Source organism: Camelus ferus, chromosome 6, assembly GCF_009834535.1.
Source record: "Camelus ferus isolate YT-003-E chromosome 6, BCGSAC_Cfer_1.0, whole genome shotgun sequence".
Taxonomy (NCBI): domain Eukaryota; kingdom Metazoa; phylum Chordata; class Mammalia; order Artiodactyla; family Camelidae; genus Camelus; species Camelus ferus.
In genome coordinates this window covers 39,157,124-39,175,025 of record NC_045701.1, presented here as the reverse complement: position 1 = coordinate 39,175,025, position 17,902 = coordinate 39,157,124, and the positions used below count along the sequence as shown (strand labels likewise).

Below are 17,902 nucleotides of genomic sequence, written 5' to 3'. Positions count from 1 at the left end.
AAAATTAGCTTTGGGAAAACAGGGTTCTGACAAGGGAAGTGGGAGGCAAAGGAGTTACAGAAGTCCAGTCTACACTACAGCATGCTTTTTTCCCTTCCTAAGTGTTTTCATAATAGAAAAATGGAAAAAGTACCTTTTGAGGAACAGAGTGTTTTCAGGGGGAAATATTTTTATCAGTGGTGTTAAATTATCACTGACAATTAAGCACAAAATCAGTTTAGGGGATAAAATACTCTTCATCTACAGATAATATATAGAAGATAGGACTAGATAATCTACATATGTATAAATTAGGCAAAAAAATTAATTATCTCCTCGCAGTACCTATTAATATCATTAATTGGAATTTTTCAAAGAAAACAATAAGTGACTGATACATCTATTTAAAAAGTCATTAATCTAATAAAAGCAAGAAATCTTATCCAATCATAAATATTTCAATCTGTCTACACTACAAACACTAAATCAGTTCAACTTTACAAGTAAGGGAGAGGAATTAGAAGAAAGCTCCTCTGAAAAGCAAGGTTGAAAAGAAATAAATAATTGTTTAGTTTGGGCAAATATCTCACTACAGAAATTCATTCCTTTATAAATGTTTTAGCAACACACAAAATTTTCAGGGATTAGTTATTCCCCTAAGCACTTGCCTGTCCATCAGATATTACATTAACTTCCTTCTCTGTGGTGTATCATCTGGTTTTCAAATATTTCCAAGGTTGTTCTACTGTCTTGATTGAATTTAACCAACAAATGTATTTATCGCTGAACATTTTTAGTGTTTTCCTTTCATGCTACCCTGAGTCATGTGCATAATACGTTCCTTTACAACATAACTTAATACAGCCTATTGCTTCACTGCAATGTCCCTCTGGACACTCTCTCAATAAGAAGTTTCCTTTCAAAGATGTTTTCACAGAAGAAAAATACTCAAGTGTCCTATACTGCATTGACTGAAACCTGCTTGACAAGCAGCACATTTGACCAAAAACTTAGTTTAATAGTTTTATAAACAAGGAATATTTGTAAATGTTAATACTATTAGGAAAAAAATCCACACATACTTCAACTCATTACTTTGTATCATATAGCCACGTAATTCAAATCATGTAGTCACATAATTTGTCTGGAAAGAAATGTTAACAATTCAGTATGCAAATGAAGAAACTGAGGCTCTCAACGGTTAAGGGACCTGTGCAGAGCATAACCTCCTATAAAGATAATGAGAGACTGACACTGCTAAGAAACCAGGATTTACGCCACTACCGGCTGTTCTACTAGCACCCAACAAGCAAGGAACCACTGGTAATTCATAACCATGGCCCTGACAATCTCGATATCCATGGGCTCCTGCCTTAAGCACACCTTTATTATTGAGTAATAGAACGCTTCCGGCTTCCTGCCTGCCCGCCCTTTATTGTATACAAAACCTGACATCCCTTGGTACAGCTTGACTTCTAAGGTTCTCTACTGACTGACACCCTAGCATATTTTAACATCAGGTTAAATATCCTGATCAAGGGACGTTGTACCAGTCCTATCATAGTTACCTTTTACAATATACAAAACCACATTAGCTGGAGGATGCTGCTACTGTCATAAAAAGGGCTATGTCCCAAATCGTTTGTTTAAGATGCCTTACAGCTGCATCTATACTACACAGAAACAGGCCTTGGGAAATTCTTAATATTCTGAAGAGAAATGCAAAGGTGTGGGCAGTTCTTTCTTTTTGCTAAGAACATTCGATCTTGTTAGTAGTTGTTTGTATCAAATATAAACTGACCTAAAAGACATGCCTAACTATTTATAGCTATAAGCTTCCCTATATTAATGGGAAGAAACCCATTTTATTTTTTAAATGCCCCCAACTCCTTGTCCTAAAAACAAAAAATAATGTATGAGATTAAACCCTATGGATGAAACCATGGCAAGAGCAGTACGGGTTATGGGAAAACACCCGTTCCTAATGTCTTCTGCCATCTCTGCCACTGACTATAACTCTTGCATATATAATTCCATTATACTTTTATAATTCAGGGTTTTGAAAATGCTTTTGAACCATTAATATATTTTCCTGGTTAAAATTCTTTGAGATGTTCTTAACAAGAGTCTTAGATAATGAATTTGGGCAAACTCTGGAACAGTCTTTACAGTATTATCATTCTCATTAATTTTCAGAACTACCCACTGTGTTGAGATGATTGTCATGGGCCTAAGACTTCAATTTGGCTAAATATTTTTGCATATATTTCAACATATAAGTAACTAACAGATGTCTAAATGTTAAGTTCATACGAAAGAAATGGTTAAATGTGTTTACTCTTACCTTGTGATTTCTTTGCAACACTAATTCTTATTTGACTATTTTTTTTATGTATTTCACAGTTTCCTCTGTGCTTTGGCCTTCAATGGACCAAAAATTCCAAAATCTCTTCAAAGATAAAACAATCATTTAAAACATTTCGGAATTTAAACCATTTACGCATGCATATTATTTAAAGTATGTAGCATCACTAGCTTTTTAAAAGAGAAAACCTTAAATAGTAATGCAAACATTCTTATAAAATATACAGAGTTTATATAAAGCATAGAACTATACTTTTTTTTACCAAAAAGAGAGTTTTCCATTTATATTCTTATTTGGCTTTAGCAACCTGATATCTAGATACTGCTCTAACCTGCCAGAAAAAAGATGGGTAGGAGGCTAAAAACAATGCTACTTTTAAGAGCGTTAACGCAGTGCATAGTTCCATACTTTCACCCAGTTTATTCTTTTTCCTTTGCCTTTTTGGTTATCTCTGAAGACTGCTTCTGTTTCCATTGTTTCATCCTTTAGCATTCACATATCAGAGCAATAAGTATTTCATTACTGGTTTATCTGTCCAGAGGCTTGAGAAGCGGTAACAATTAACCCTCCCTTCACAGTGATTGATACAGGCTTTGCTTTCAATTTGTTCCACTACACAGATCATGAAATTCTGAATGCAATCATCCTCATTGACCTACACTTTCAAACACACGGCTACAATGAGACGAAAGTAATTATTAAAAGGAACACAGGACTACTGAGATCTGAAACAAAGTCTTTTAAAAATCTGTTAGATGACCTTCTGGTAAAATTGGCAAATTTTGATGTTAAGGAAAATGATAGCTTTGTGTCCCTGTCTGGAAATATTCAATGCAAGCCGATCAATGTATACTGTGGTGATTGAACTGACTGCAGTATGTACTTCCAAAATACAGAAAGCCATTTTAGAACTGTTACAAACTAGAGGTAAACTGTTACCATTGTAGCTTAATCTGCCTAAATTTTTTCAAGGAAACTAAACTAACTGATTTGTGTATAAAGAACAAATAATGACCAAAGTAAAGAATGAAGGCTGGAAAAGCAATAGCTTTACTCTGTAAAGAAGAGTTGCATACTTAGGTCCGACATCTTCCCTCTCCCCCTCCCTTTAGGTGAAGATTCACAGTAAGAAATGAATACATTTTTCACAAAGTCTGAAAAATAGCTTCAAATAAATATTAATCTACTGCAATCGATATAGATGAGGAATGGAGAGGGGTGAGTAGGAGACTGGTGACTACAGAACTATATTAAAACAAGGGTTGCAGTTAAAGAAAATCAGGGCAGAAAGCAAGGCAGCAGGCCCGAGGCTCTAATCACAGCACAGAGTGATGGAGATGAACCAATACTGCATGGATTAGCGATGAATTATTCTGAACTGTAATCATATGCCTGCACAGAAGAGAGGCAAAAACTAGCCATTACTCATAAACTGATCTGCTTATTTCTTAGAGAGGTGGGGGGGGAAGGGAGGAATGAGAATAAATTCATATGCTAAACTAATTCAGAATAATGAAAACCTAAAGATGTGGTTACACTTCAAGTAACATTCTATTTTTAATGTCTGCCACATACTACATAATATGGGGTGTTTACAGTATAAACTGTAAAGTGCTTGGATCCAAGTATGATTAATCCAACCATTTGTTCTAAGATTAGGATGTGAGATATCTACTCCACTCTCCATTTTTCCTTGTCCAATAAAACCATTTCTGAATAACTTCAATACTCCAAAACATAAAATATAGAAGTATTTAGTTATAAAGAAGAAAGAGCATTCAAGGAATTACCTTCCTTTGGATAATCTGAAAAATTCTTGCCAAATGAAGATTCAATTGTTAGAACTAATTTTGTTTGGAAGGAAAAAAAATCAAAACTGCTGGTAGCAAGAGATTCCTGAGATTCTTATGAACAGACTGTTTAAATGAAGAGCACTTTAATCAGTAGAGGAATCCTCACGTTTCTAATGTCTTGCTGTGCATTCTGCAGGTTATAGTAGCAGCTGGTAGAGGTCATATATCTTTTGTGAGCATCCCAAAAAGGCTCACTGCCAGACTGTTAAATTATGAATAAGCAATGAACAAAAGAATGCAGATACGGTGGTGACAAGATAATCCAAGCAAATTTATCTATGACAAATTCCACAGGATTAACAAATTACATTTACACAGAACAATAAAAATGTGCAAAAAAAAAAAAATGATGAGCCTACTTTTCCTTAAAGCATTAGGAAAACAAAAAAGTCACCAATCCACTGCATATATTTAAATTTAACTTGACCTAAAGTAAGACATTTATAATATGTTTAAGATCTTTGTAACATTCTCCCATTTTAGGTAGACATAGACAAACATTGTATGTCTGGCTTATATTTTATATATAAATTACATTGTAAGCATTATATATATGGCTTTTATATGAACCATGTGTACAATATAGAGAAATCTCATATGATAAATAAAATCATCCCATTCATATATATGAATAGAATGTATAGGTTTTTAAAAAACAAACTCTTAGAAATGAATTATTTTTGTAGGAAAAAATACTCCTTCCAATCAGTGGAATACATATTAGTTACTAAAATATCCTTATTCACTGATGTCTCCATTTTCCAGAACCAGAGAGAGAGATTCTGCAAACAGCTTCAATCATTCCACTTGCTCCTATGAAAATACTGCAATCTTTCTGAGTAAAGAGCTTTTGAATGAAGTTTAGAACCAGTATCCTTTTCTGCAGTGTTAAAATTGCAGAAAGGAAAATTCACAGTTTGCAAGCATGGTGGGAGTGGGACAAGGTATTGATTTCAACTACATTCACTAAAGATGACCCTTAAACCAATAGTAAATTTTTCTTTATAATAAAATTCTTTTCATAAATCTTACAAGTGAAAAAAGCCCCAGTCCATCAGAAGTAATGAACTATCACTGAAATGACCTGTGATTCCATAAAGGGGTCTTAAAATGCTATGTGGCACTGCTTTCCAAAATATGTGACAAATATTTAAGTTTTAATGTTATATACAACCTCAGTACCCAAGTCAGAGCCCTTTAATTCTGCATTAGCATGCTGATGATAATAAAATACTATAATCAGATATAATTTCTTTTAAGATGATCTGAATTATGTTTTGTTTTGTAGCCCATTTTTCACTTACACTTCCTATTGACTGCTGCTTTTTATCGTCAATATTAAGAAAACATCTCTCTAAGTGAGCCCTTTCCAACATTTCACAAGGCAACCTGTTCTTTATGTAAACAGGAAATTTTCTGAGTGTAAAGGTGAATACACAAGTTACACAAGTGCAATAGCTCTTTCAACCACAAATACTCAAGTGTTGCCTACCTAGTCCTTTCAAGCCCAGAAACTCCACTATACATTTTTTTTTTAAGAAGCTGTTTGGTTGACAGTATTACATCTAAAGACATAAAGATAAATGTGACATGCTTGTCAACTACCTCAAATCTAGCATACATTCTACAATGAGAAGTGATGGCGTCAGATGCTACAAAGTTTCCTAAAGCATAGCTTTTGTCAAAGAACTCTTACATACCAGACAAACCCCCATTATCCCTGGCATTAAAAAAATTAAAATGTTACCAAGACTTTCCCTTCTTGAAGATGCCACAAGTGTGTGAGTGTCTGGCAGTGGGATGGGGGTACTGAATAATGATTGCTCATCATTTATGTATTTATTGTGGTCCATTTTTAACATGTTCTTATTTAACTGAGTTAATTAATATATGTAAAGCTCTGAGAACAGTACCTGGCACACAGTACTATATACATGCTAGCTATCGTTATTACAATGCCAGATAATTTGGCAAGAAGCCAACTTCCATGAGTCCTTACATGTCTCAAAAGACAATATCCAGAAATACAGTTAGGTACTAAAGTGTGTTTTTCAAAAAGTATCTATGAGGTTGTTTCTACCCACTCAGTGGCAAAACTAGCTCAAAATAAAAATGTCTTGACTGTAATCTTTAGACAAACTCTGGCACTCTCTGAGGCACAGATAACACGAGTGGAAGAGGTCGCTGAATCCTTCACAGTCTATAACCAAAGAGCCCAATGTACATGGCAAACTGATTCTTCTGAAACCATTCATTAAAAATATCTGCCCCAAAGTCTATGTAGCCTTGGAGCTTCCCCACAGAACTACTGTAATGTTAAAGGGGAGAATGAGAATAATTTAAATACTGATTCTCCCTGTAACTTTATAAATGCTATAGTTCTGAACTTCTCCAAATGTCTGAGGAAGGACCAAGAAGCAGAGATCTAGTTCACCACCCACAGCACACACGATCCTTCTGTCATAGCAACTCTCTGGCATCGGCTCAGAAATCCCTCACTCCAGAAAGTCCAAAAATGCAGGCCCTTCCACACTGCAGTTAAGACATTTTCTACAGACACAAACCTGATTTCAATCTCTAACTCCACCACCTTCTTTGGGAAAAATAGCTTCTGTTTTCTCATCCATAAATGGGGATATTAGCACTTCCCTCATAAGGCAGTGAGGAAACTAATGAGGAAATGACTGTGAAGTATTTAATACAGGGCCTGAAATATGGTAATAGCCAATAAATCTTTATTATTATCATATGTGATCTATTTTTATTTTAAAATCCAATCAAAGATCTTTTCAAATTTTTGCCATAACTTCATTTACATTGATATAGCATCTTTTCTTTCTTTCCCCCAAGAACCTCTAATCATTTTATAGTTATCAGTTACTATATTTTACAAGCTTAATACCTGTCCCCTCCCAGAACTCTAAGCTAACAGAAGACAAAAGGAGATAAGGAGCCTTATTTCTATTTCAATGAATTCTGTACTTGTTACTCTTCCAGAAAAGTGTTTTTTGGCCCTCAGTATATTCTGTATAGCCAATATAAGAGCAAGTGTGTCACCAGAGCAACTGCTCTCACAGGGCCTATTACTCCCTACTGTCCCCAGCACAAGTCATGACGGTCCATAGCAGAGGCTCAATAAATAAAGCTGAATGAACGAACCAGTCAATAATTATAGTCAAGAACCACGCATACTTTGGACAACGACAGTATGCGATTTGCATCTTACCTCTCACATTTTGTACACAAGACCACAAATATTTCAATTAATTTACCAAAACATTTTGTGTTGGACATGTATACAGACAACTTCAAGTGCTGTTTAATCCTGTCACTGCCCTAGTAATTTCAGATCTAGTAGCAGTCACTCTATTCCTCTTACTAAGCCATGTTCTGCTTATGCAGTGTACTAATATTACTACAAATTATTCTAACTATGCAAGGTTCTATCGAACTTAATAGTGCAAACATCCTATTCACATTAATGGGGCCAGCGCAGTAAAAATACCATTCAATTACAGTTGGTTTATTACACTGCCCAATGAGGAAAAAAAAGGGGGACACTATTTACTGTGAAAATACTAACATCATTAAATGCAAAGCGACATAACTGAATTTTCCCATAAGTTCAAGAATTTCTTAGCTAATCATAGTACAGATTTAAATATTTAAAGTTTCACATACTCCATTACGTGCAACTTTGGTAGCATTTAATTTTTTTAATTAATATTGAATCAAATGATCAACTAAAATTTTCAACATACTAACCCTGCCATTAAGTTTCAGCCTTATCCATTGCAAGCAATTAAGAAATGTCTATAAAACACTTGAAGTTAGATTACAAGCCAATAGCAATGCAGAAGTTTTTAAAAATTAATTCAGACTATGAATCACTACAAAAGTAGAAAAACTAACCATTAAACATAACAGGGGAGGGGCTAGTTCTGCTCTCAGGTATCCTTAATTTTCTTTAACTTTAGTGTCATTCTGCATAGGAAAGAGGATCACTAAAAATGCAGGAAAAAAATAAGAAAACAAAAATAGATCATCTAAGGTTCACATTGGGGTCATTATTAATTGTAAAGCACTTAAGGAAGTTTTAGAGTAAAACATTACTAGGAGTGATTTAGAAATCTTTATGATATATCCCCTGCAATATCCCACAAAGCATAAAACTCGACAGCTTAAAACAATAACTAAATAAAAGCTACACTGCCTAAATCCTCCCCTGCTGCTTGACAAAAGCATATATAGATACATCCTAGCATTAAAAAAGCTCGCGACAGAGCAGGGGACCCTGGACATGGGGTTCTGTTTCAAACGGATGCAATTTTAACATGCCAGTGGATTCCAGACTAAGATTTGGGCCAGAGCAAAAGAGTTGAGGGGTTTGTGTAAATTCTGGCATTCCCATTAAATAGATCTATTGTTGGTAGGGGCAACAACTCTGTAGAAGAATTTCAGGGGAAATTCAAACCTCATATTGGTAAAAATACCAAGATGTTCCAATTCGTAGATTATATTTGAATTGCAGTATAATTCTTATCACTTCATTGCTGAGAGAGACATTAATTTCACATAACTTATAGTGAAAAATAAAAGTCATATTTTTAACAATATGTAAATACATGGGGAACCAAAACTTTACCCATAACACCACTAGGTGTGGAACTTGATGTAACTTTTTTTTTTAAACCAAAGGCATCAAATAATGTTGGATTCAAGTTTGCTGACTGTAACAAATCAAACCTAGTAATTGGCACATTACAGATTTGAAGTAGCCATGTGTCTCTCAATTCATAAACCGAAATTGGAACTATGAAAGAATGTTGTCATGTGGGAGGGTCCTATGTAATAAAGGTCATTATAACTCCTGGCTCCAGAGCTATACGATCTAATATCCTCTGTGGTGGTTCCATGATACACCCATGCGTCACAGTTCTTGTTGACAGTCTGTTGCCTTGGAAATATTTCATTATTTCAGTTTTTCCATTTGTAGACCCTTGGCCTTGTGATATGAAGGCCATCCTATTTCATATTTTCGATTATCATTTAAGCAATCTTGTGGAGCTATTTATGTATAAGCAACTGTTAGACAACGCATATCATCATTTATCACTCTGTTTATGCAGAAAGAAATGCCTCCAAAAAAGTCTCCACCACCTTTACTTTTTAAACCAAAAGCCTCGTGCTACTGGAATATGCTTTGCAAACCAGCATGGGCATATCACATGCTTGACACTTCTGTCTAATTTCCTAGGTTATATACCCTCATAGTGAAAAAACTCTGTGGTAGTGCTACATAATTTGCAGCCTACTGGAGTTGTGTTTTTGTTTTTGTTTTTTAAAGCAAACGAGTTTAAATACACAAGGTTTTCAACTTGTTCTTTCAGGCTCTAAAAAGACACTTTCTGTGTGTACGAGTCAAGGAAATTTAAGGAGTCAGATAAATAACGTAAGACATTATCAAGCAAGAGCTTCCTTTTCCAAAATTTACTCTGTAAACATTATTAGAAGAAAATGACTTTCGTACTGTATTACTAAACTCAGGTCAGATACGTCATAAATAACCAACAAGACAATTAAAAAGATACACATTGTTTTCTATCAGTTTTTGATTACTAGTCTATCTGAAAAGCACTAAAGAATAGTGTCCATAAATGCCTTTAGGAAATCAATGATTTGGAAAGCATTTTTTAAGTAAATTGGAGGATATCACTTAAATCATGTCCACAGAAAGCCATCTTTTTATAAACATATTTGTGTTCAACCATTACAGAGAAATACTACTACTAACCAACAAGTTCCAGACACAAAGCGCACATAAAGGTAAACTGACTACTTAGTTGACACAAGTAACTATGGAAAACACCCACTCCTGAACCAACCATCCGACTTCCCATTTCTCATTATAAAACCAAATCAACTAACACGTGTAATGTTTACACTTAAAGTGTTAAGAGCATTTAAAACTCTAATAACAAAGTGAACCCTCAAGGCATAAAACAACTGTTTGGATAACGGGCCAACTTTGTGGTTATTACTGTTTGAAACACTTCGTTTATAACTAGTTCCTTCCTTTCCTCCATATCGCTCCTTAGGCCCTCTACCTCCTTATTACTCCTCCCTCTCCCTACAGGTTAAACCTTCTGAGATCCAACCTTTAAAATGACAGCATCCGAGCTGAACAAGAAGATGCTATTAAAGGGCATTAAATTAAGTACAGTATATCCTCCTACAACTTCAATCAGAATTTCAGACCAAGTGTTATTTAGTTCAGCTCTCAAGTGGAGCAGAATAACAAATCTTGCACTTTGATTTACCTTCTTCGAATGCCAAATGGAGACAGGTGATAAAGAACGCGCTCATGCACAGGCTATGAAGTTTCCTCTAGAAATTAATTCTATCTTCAAGATTCCTATCTCAGAGAAATTCCCAAAATGGCACACAAATAGGCCTCTGCTAGAGAGATTACTGGGGCCATCCCAGTAAATACATTTACTACCAGCAGATGTGGAGAAGGAAGGAAGGAAGGAAGGAAGGAAGGAAGGAAGGAAGGAAGGAAGGAAGGAAGGAAGGAAGGAAAGAAATTGCAAACTTCTGATTTCAAAAAGTATTCATCAGCATGTTCAATAAGAAGTAATTATTAAAAGCCCTGCATAATGCTCTGAGAAATAATTTTCTACCTACAAGAGTAAAGCACTTAATATGTGAATTCTCATAAAACACTAATACTAAATGTTCGTTTTAGCTTTATGAGTTGTCAGATAGTTAAGGCTATACACATTTAACATCTTTAAAAACTGGATTATGAATGATTTAGTTTCAGGTACATGATTTATAAAGAAATTATCTAGAGTTTAGAATGAGTCACTTAAGTACCTACTTTAAAGTATTTCCTTAATCCTGACAATTCTGTAGTCCCTATTGTATGACGGAAACAAGCAATAGTGCAACTGAAGCTTTTTAAAGGAATATCTTGTTTAGATATCTCCCTACCTCCTCGTGATGTAAGCTATGGGTTAAAGGCTCTGTTGCATCAAAAATAACAGTGCCCAAGTAATAATAATTAAATCATGCAACTACGGACTTCCCTCATCTCCTTTTCAAGTTCACTTAAGCCTGTGAGGAAAGTAAACAACGCGGCGGGAGGGGGCGGGGGGATGCATATATCTAACCGCATTTGTTTTCCTCACAAATCAATGGGTAACATTTCATACTGCCTACTGAGCATTTCCTCTTCGGAGACAGAGAAATATTCACTTTTCTCAAACCAATATGCTATATGCAATTAATGTCATTAACGCTGCCAATTAATAGCAAATAGGATTCCAAACAAAGTAGGCTGGGTGGACAGCAGGAGGGAAAACCACGTGGGGCGGAGGGGTGCTTAGTTACTCCGAAATCTAACAATGCCATTCACTTAGGACGGTTAAGGAAATTCTGAATACAAACTCCCTTTCCCTTTGGCTTTGGTTTAACTAACTTCAAACAGACATGCTTGGCTGAGCTCCTTGCCTGGATATGCAATTCTCACCAGGAACTTTTTAAAACACGGATCCCCAAACAGTAACTAACGGGGCATAGATGCTCCAACTGTTGGCACATTTTGGAGCTCGCTGTCGGCTTGCTGATTTGGATTGGAGGATTTTTCTTCTTTATTTTTCTTTTTTCTCGGGGGGGGGGGGTTTAGAGGAGGGCAGATGAGAGCAGAGGGCAAAGCAGGAGACCCACGAGTTGCCGAGGCTGAGGGCGCAGCCTGGGCGGCGGGGAGGCGGCGGCCGCGCGCCTCTCTCTGCCCGGCCGGCCCGGCCTAGCTGCTCCGCGCGGAGACAGCCCCTCCGCGACACAGTCCGGGCCTGGCGCGAGCTCCACGCTCCCCGCCCCCGGCCTCCTCCTCCTCCTCCTTCTCTCCTCCTCCCCCTTCTCGCCTGCCTTCCCTCCCCCTCCCCAGCCTCATTCCTTCCTAGAGAGCAGCTGCCAAGGGACCTGCGGCGGCCCCGGGGATCCCCCGGCCCCCCACCCGCACCGCTGCTCCCCCTCACACAGCAGCCCCTTCTTTTTTGTTTGTTTCTTTTTCTTTTCTTTTTTTTTTTTCTTTTTCATTCTTTCTTTTTTTTTTTTTTTTTTTTTTTCTGTCAGCGAGTCACTCCATTCGCCGAGCCGAGGAGGTGCGACCGCTCGGAGAGCCTGGCGCCGCCGCCGCCGCCACCGCCGGAGCCCGCTCGCTGCCGCAGCCGCCGCGGGCGGACAATGCGCGCGGGGACCGCGGACGAGCGCGGGGCCGCCAGCCCGCAGACGAGGTCTCCGCGGGCTCGCGGCCCAGGAGGCGGGCTGCGGAGCGGGCCCCGCCACACTGGCGGCGGCGGCAGCGGCGGCGGCGGCGGCGGGAGCAGCCGCCCCGGCGGCAGGTTCAATAAACAGAAAAGTGTTACCGTTCTCGCCTGGAAGGATCCTGCTGAAAGCTGGGCTTGGTGGGCGCCATCTTCCTGCTATTTTTTTTCCTCTCTTACTTTTTGCCTCTCTCCCCCCTCCCGGGGTGGGGGGCGTGGGGAGGGCGGGGGGTGTGCGTGTGCGTGGGGTGGCGGGAGTGAGTGCGGGCGTGCGCGGCGCTCAGCGGCGGCCCAGCGGGCGGCGCCGTGGCCGTGGCGGCGGCGGCGGCGGCCGTGCTGCTGAGGCGAGGAGGCTACGGAAAAGTAGTAGGGCCGGAGCCTCGCCGGCGGCCGGCCGTCCCCTCGCGCCGCCGGTGCCTCTCGCCGCAGGTCGCCGCCTCCTCCGCCGCCTGCGCCTTCTCCTCCCCCTGCTCGCCTGGCGCCGCTGCCGTCCATGCGCCGCAGAGCCCCCGCGGCCCGGGCCGCTCCGGCTCCCGAGACATGCCCAGCGCGGAGACAGGCGACCGGCGGCGGAGGAGGAGGAGGAGGGGGGAGGCGGCGGCGGGGGGAGGCGGCCTCGCGGCCCCGCGGGCAGCCCGGCCCAGGGCCCCGCCGCCTCCGGGTTCTCGCCCTTGCGCGCCGCCACACCCCCCGCAGTCTCCCCCACCGCAGCCACCCAAGGCTGGCCTGGTGGCAGGTGGGGCACACACCCTCCTGGCGGGGGGCGGAGGGGCTTAGGCCAGGAGGGGCGGGGAGGGGAGGACGCGCAGGGGGTTCCCAGCTTGACCGCTGTGAAAGTATTTCTGGGCATTTTCCAGCTGCTTTGCTCCAGAGCGCTCTCTTGCACGCAGACACACCCCCCCTTCTCTCTCTCTCCCTTCATGTCTCTCTCCTCTCCCCCCCCCCCGTGTTTCTCTCTCTCTCTCTTTGCGCCTCTCTCCCTCTCTCTCCCTCCCTCTCTCCCTCTCTCTCTCCCTCTCTCTCTCCCTCTCTCTCTCTCTCTCTCCCTCTCCCTCTCTCTCTCTCTCTCTCTCTCTCTCGTTGAGGGACTGGGAAGCTCGGCTGCCGGCGCAACAACGCCACTCAGTTGCAGTTTCGAACACTTCTCTCGAGTATCGCAGCCAGGAGGAAAGGAACACAGAGGAACTGGGAGGCCACGGGAGCGGGCTCGGGCAGGACCGCGTCCCGGGCGCGCCTTCGGGGACAGCGTGTCGGGGTGCGCTGGCGGAGCGGCCCTTAGAGCCCAGGGGGCGGGCGCAGCGGCAGCACAGGCACCTTGTGGCTCGGGTGCTCTCAGCAGCTTTTCAAAGCCGGTGTTTCTGCGTTATTCACGCACATACAAGTCTGCAGACTTCGGGGTTCACGGGTGAATCCCCAGGACTTTAAACGTGGTTAGATAAAAATGCCTCTCCCGACTCCGCTCTTAGGACCTGGGACCGGACCGGACTGCGGGCCTCTGGGATCTAGCCCAGAGACCTCTGTATTTACAGCTCAGCGAGGCCTAGAGAAAAGGCCACTTAGTGCAGGGCCAGTGCTGGAATCCTGTTGCCTGGGGAGCCCCTGGTCAGAGCGTTTTCTCCGCTAAACCACTCTGCCGGCTGTGGGCTGCTTTTTAGGGAGAAACTTGGGTTGGTCATGTGTCACCCAAGAAAGTCGAAAGGACTCCCAAAGCATTTCCACTTTGAATAAATAAAAGGTTTCCAGAGGGAAGCATCAGTCCTATCAAAGGCTTTGCATTGTACTTTAAACAAGAAAAAATAGACCTGCAAAGGAATCTCCTTCAATTCTACCATTCCAATACAGTAGGGCTGAGAGTTGAAAACTTGGAAAACAGGTGTTTTTCGTGGCAGAGGTGTTTAATCTACGTGACAGTGTTTGAGTTCTCTTTGGACTACACTCTACAGGTAGGAGAAGATGAGAGTGACTGAAAAATGAGCTGAAGTGGAGAGTGTTGAGTACAAGATATACGTGGGCTGGAAAGGAGGGGGAAAAGTTGCCTGCTAGAAGTTTTGGCTCCAGGACAGCCAGCCTAGGGCGTTTCTACCCAAAGATGACAAATGAGAGAAGCTTGTGTTCTCCCTACAGGCCACTTTTTGCTTGAAACCGCCCCCCGCCCCCCTACCCTGTCACTCTGTCATCAAACTTCCCAAAAGAATTTAATGAAAAAAGGGAGGAAAAAGGGTAAAATTATGTCACCATTCACTTTAGCAAACATATCCAGGTCTTGAGGTGGAAACTATGTCTGCCCTTTGCAACCCAGCAGCCTAACATGTAGGTGGTCACATTCCTAATAAAATGCCAGAGGATAGGATAGGGGACTCTTGACTCAGACCCTGCCAATAATCTTCCTGCCCCACATGACCCACTCCCCTCTCCCAAATTAACTGAAATCAAAGGCAGTAACAGGTGTCATCATATCTAAGTAACAAAACCAAAGAAGGGATACATTTTTCACACCTTCTCTTCTGTCAATATGACAGAAAAATGAGAAGGAAATAATACTTCCTAAAGGCTAAAGTTTAGAGCTGATTATTTTTTAAAGCTTTAGTCTTTAGAACTGCAGTGGGAGTCAGAGACCTGATAAAGTGGCCCAAATTCAAAGATGAAGGCAGAAGCATCAGTGTAGCTTTCAGTATTGGAGTGGGGGACCACAGAGGATTACCCATGGGTGCTCCTGACTTGCAGGGAAATTGGCCCTGGGGAGATCTTTATGGTGAAGGACACCAACACTCTGAGAGTAAACCTAAAGGCTGAAAATTTATGACCACTTCTTACACCCAATTCATATCTTCAGGGTTAGTTGAAGTTCCCCGGAGGTTCCTGAAATCGTCCAAAGGCCATCTGACATTTCTGACCCCTGACTACGTACTTCACAGACCATACTATTGTGACTATTGCCTGCACTTCCTAGTTAAAGTGACCGCTGGATTCTATTGTCATTTAAATGTTTTACAAGTGACAAAAAAAAAAAAACCCCATATCTGAACCATGAAAAGGAAAAATCTAATTCTTTTCTAGTTCTTTATGTTTGAAAGATTCCCAGATCTTTTGTATTAAAGGTTCTTGTAATCACTGAAGTAAAACAAGACTAAAATAATTTAAATAAAAAAATCTCTTTGACAAGGAATAGCCTCTTTTTGAGTTATTTTCAAGACTCTCTTTTTAAAACTTCCGACAGTACTCAGAGCATATAATGAAGTCTTCTGCAGAATATTTGCAATAGTGAGCATCAACTTGGAAAACACTCAGTGCATTATGCAAAATCTGCTCTGGTCGCTGGGCCATTGGTTAGAAGGCACAAAATATGGCAGTGATAGATTATCTTAACCTTTTCAGTTTAAACACTGTTGGTTCAAATCAAAGGTTCTCAAATCAATGAAGTTTGAAATACAAGGTAAAAATAGGAGCTGTTATTTGAATTATGCATTGTGTATATTTTAAGTTAAATGCCATTGGCAAATCTCTCAGATGTTTAATCGTGTGCAATCTGGGAAACACAAATATTTAATTTCACACTTTCGTGTGTTCTTTTTTTCCTCATCGTCTGTAAAACTGATCCCCACAAATGGGAAGCTTACCTTCCATGCTACATTGTTAGTTTTTCTCAGCACATTTTTGTGGTTTACATTTTTGATAAAATCTTGGAACATCGCAAGTTGTTCTTAAGGAAAAACTTCAGGGTTCTAGGGCTGTTGGTGGTACTAAATTTTTTCCTCTTTCTTTCCTAACTGCATCAAAGCATGTTTACTATTTAAATGTCACAACCATATTTTTTAAATCCATAAATGTTTGGAAGAAATGCAAACAAGAAATACCTTAAAACTTCCTTTTTACCACCTAAGCTAACTTTGTAAAATTTGCTCCCTAACTTGCATCTCTGAATCTTACGCATTTGCATTATAATACGTTTAAGATGAATACTTAACAGCGCCGAGGAGACTCGGATTTCATGCTGTATTTCCCTGTAGTAACAGGTGACATGATAACACTATTATGTAGAATTGCAAGTCTACAGCTACACGTGAAAATCGTTCCTATTCTGTTTGGAAACAAATGATCAATCAGCCTCCGGTTGATCAATTGCCCCCCTGGCTGCCCGTCAGCGCGAGTCCGCACCAAGCAGAGGCATTGAGAAAATTCCGCTGAAGGGGACGGGGATCCCAAACTTTGCAAAAGCACCTTGTGCGGTGTCTCAGACTTCGCTGTAACTCCTTGGCTATGCGGGGTTGAGGCTGTGGATTTGGGGCCAGGCAGAAGGCAAAGGATGACTTGACTTCTCCAGTACACTACAGTGCCTTTCAATCCGAATTGTGAATTATTTTTTTCTGTCTTATCTGTAGAACAAGGGGCAAGCAAAGTAAGCCCTGGCGATGTGCATGTGTGTTGTAACGCATAAAACAGGAGGCAAAGTGAGTCCCACCCCAGGACCCCGGGGCAGGGGGACTATCCCAGCCCAGGCGAGACTACTCACCGCTGCTGGTAGGAGGTGATGCCCTGGACGTTCTGCGGGGTGCCGTTGGCCGCGGCGCCGGCCCTCCCCATGCCCGCGCCGGCCGGCACCCCTGCGGCCGCCCCGCCGGCCGCCGCGGCCGTCACCTGCACGCTGAAATCCGGAAAGATTCGGATCATCGCCGCGGCTTCGGCCCCCGGGCGCGGCGGCTCTGGGCGAGGGCTGGCGGGGGCTCGGGCTGGGGCTCGGGCGGCGGCGGCAGCAGCAGCGCGAGCAGCGGCGGCGGCAGCAGCGGAGCCAGGCACCAGCCTGCAATCCCATTAGTGAGCCGCGGCCACTGTGCGCGGCGGAGAGGCGCTTTGATGTGCGCGCAGCGGGCTGGGGGGGCCACAAGCGCGAGGAGGAGGTGCGGGGGGAGTGCGAGGGACTTGCAAACAGCAAAACGTGTCAGGGTGGGGCCTTTTTTCCCTTTTGGGGGGCGGTGGTGCTCCCCCCTCTTTCCAGGATGTTGCTCTCACTGGCTGCTCCGGCTGCGCCGCGAGAGCCCAGCTGAGGGAAGAAGGGGAGGGGGTGGCGGAGGAAGGATGCACCGGGAGGCTTGGAGAGGACTTGGCCGGTGCAAGGGAATGACGGGCAGCGGAGGGTGCCTTTCTTTCCCGCCCCCTCAGCGCACACGCGCGCGCACACACACACACACACACACACACACACACACCGCGCACTTCCAACCCAAAGTGTAAGACAGGCGCACTCTCCCCTCTGTTCTCTAGAGAAATAACTAGCATCAAGGCTGGCTCGCGCCTCCTACGGCTTCCAGCAACCTGGACTCCAGCCCGCGTGTGCAGGAATGGGGGCACAGAGCTTCCCCTCCCGGCCGGGACCCCTC

At 42.1% G+C, this 17,902-nt stretch overlaps 1 protein-coding gene across 4 annotated transcripts in view; it reads right to left on the bottom strand.

Annotated features, from left to right (window-relative positions):
- The window catches only part of NPAS3 (neuronal PAS domain protein 3), a 799,363-nt gene extending 782,120 nt beyond the window's left edge, over positions 1–17,243 (bottom strand). For 2 of the 4 annotated variants that reach the window (XM_032481854.1, XM_032481855.1), the window contains exon 1: positions 17,038–17,243. In XM_032481854.1, the coding sequence (XP_032337745.1) occupies positions 17,038–17,195 (158 nt within the window). In that variant the 5' untranslated portion in view covers positions 17,196–17,243. Of the gene's footprint in view, positions 1–12,629; positions 12,752–17,037 lie in introns of those variants that run through there. The other 2 variants (XM_032481857.1, XM_032481856.1) reach the window with 2 other exon arrangements.
- Between the last annotated feature and the right edge of the window lie 659 nt (positions 17,244–17,902).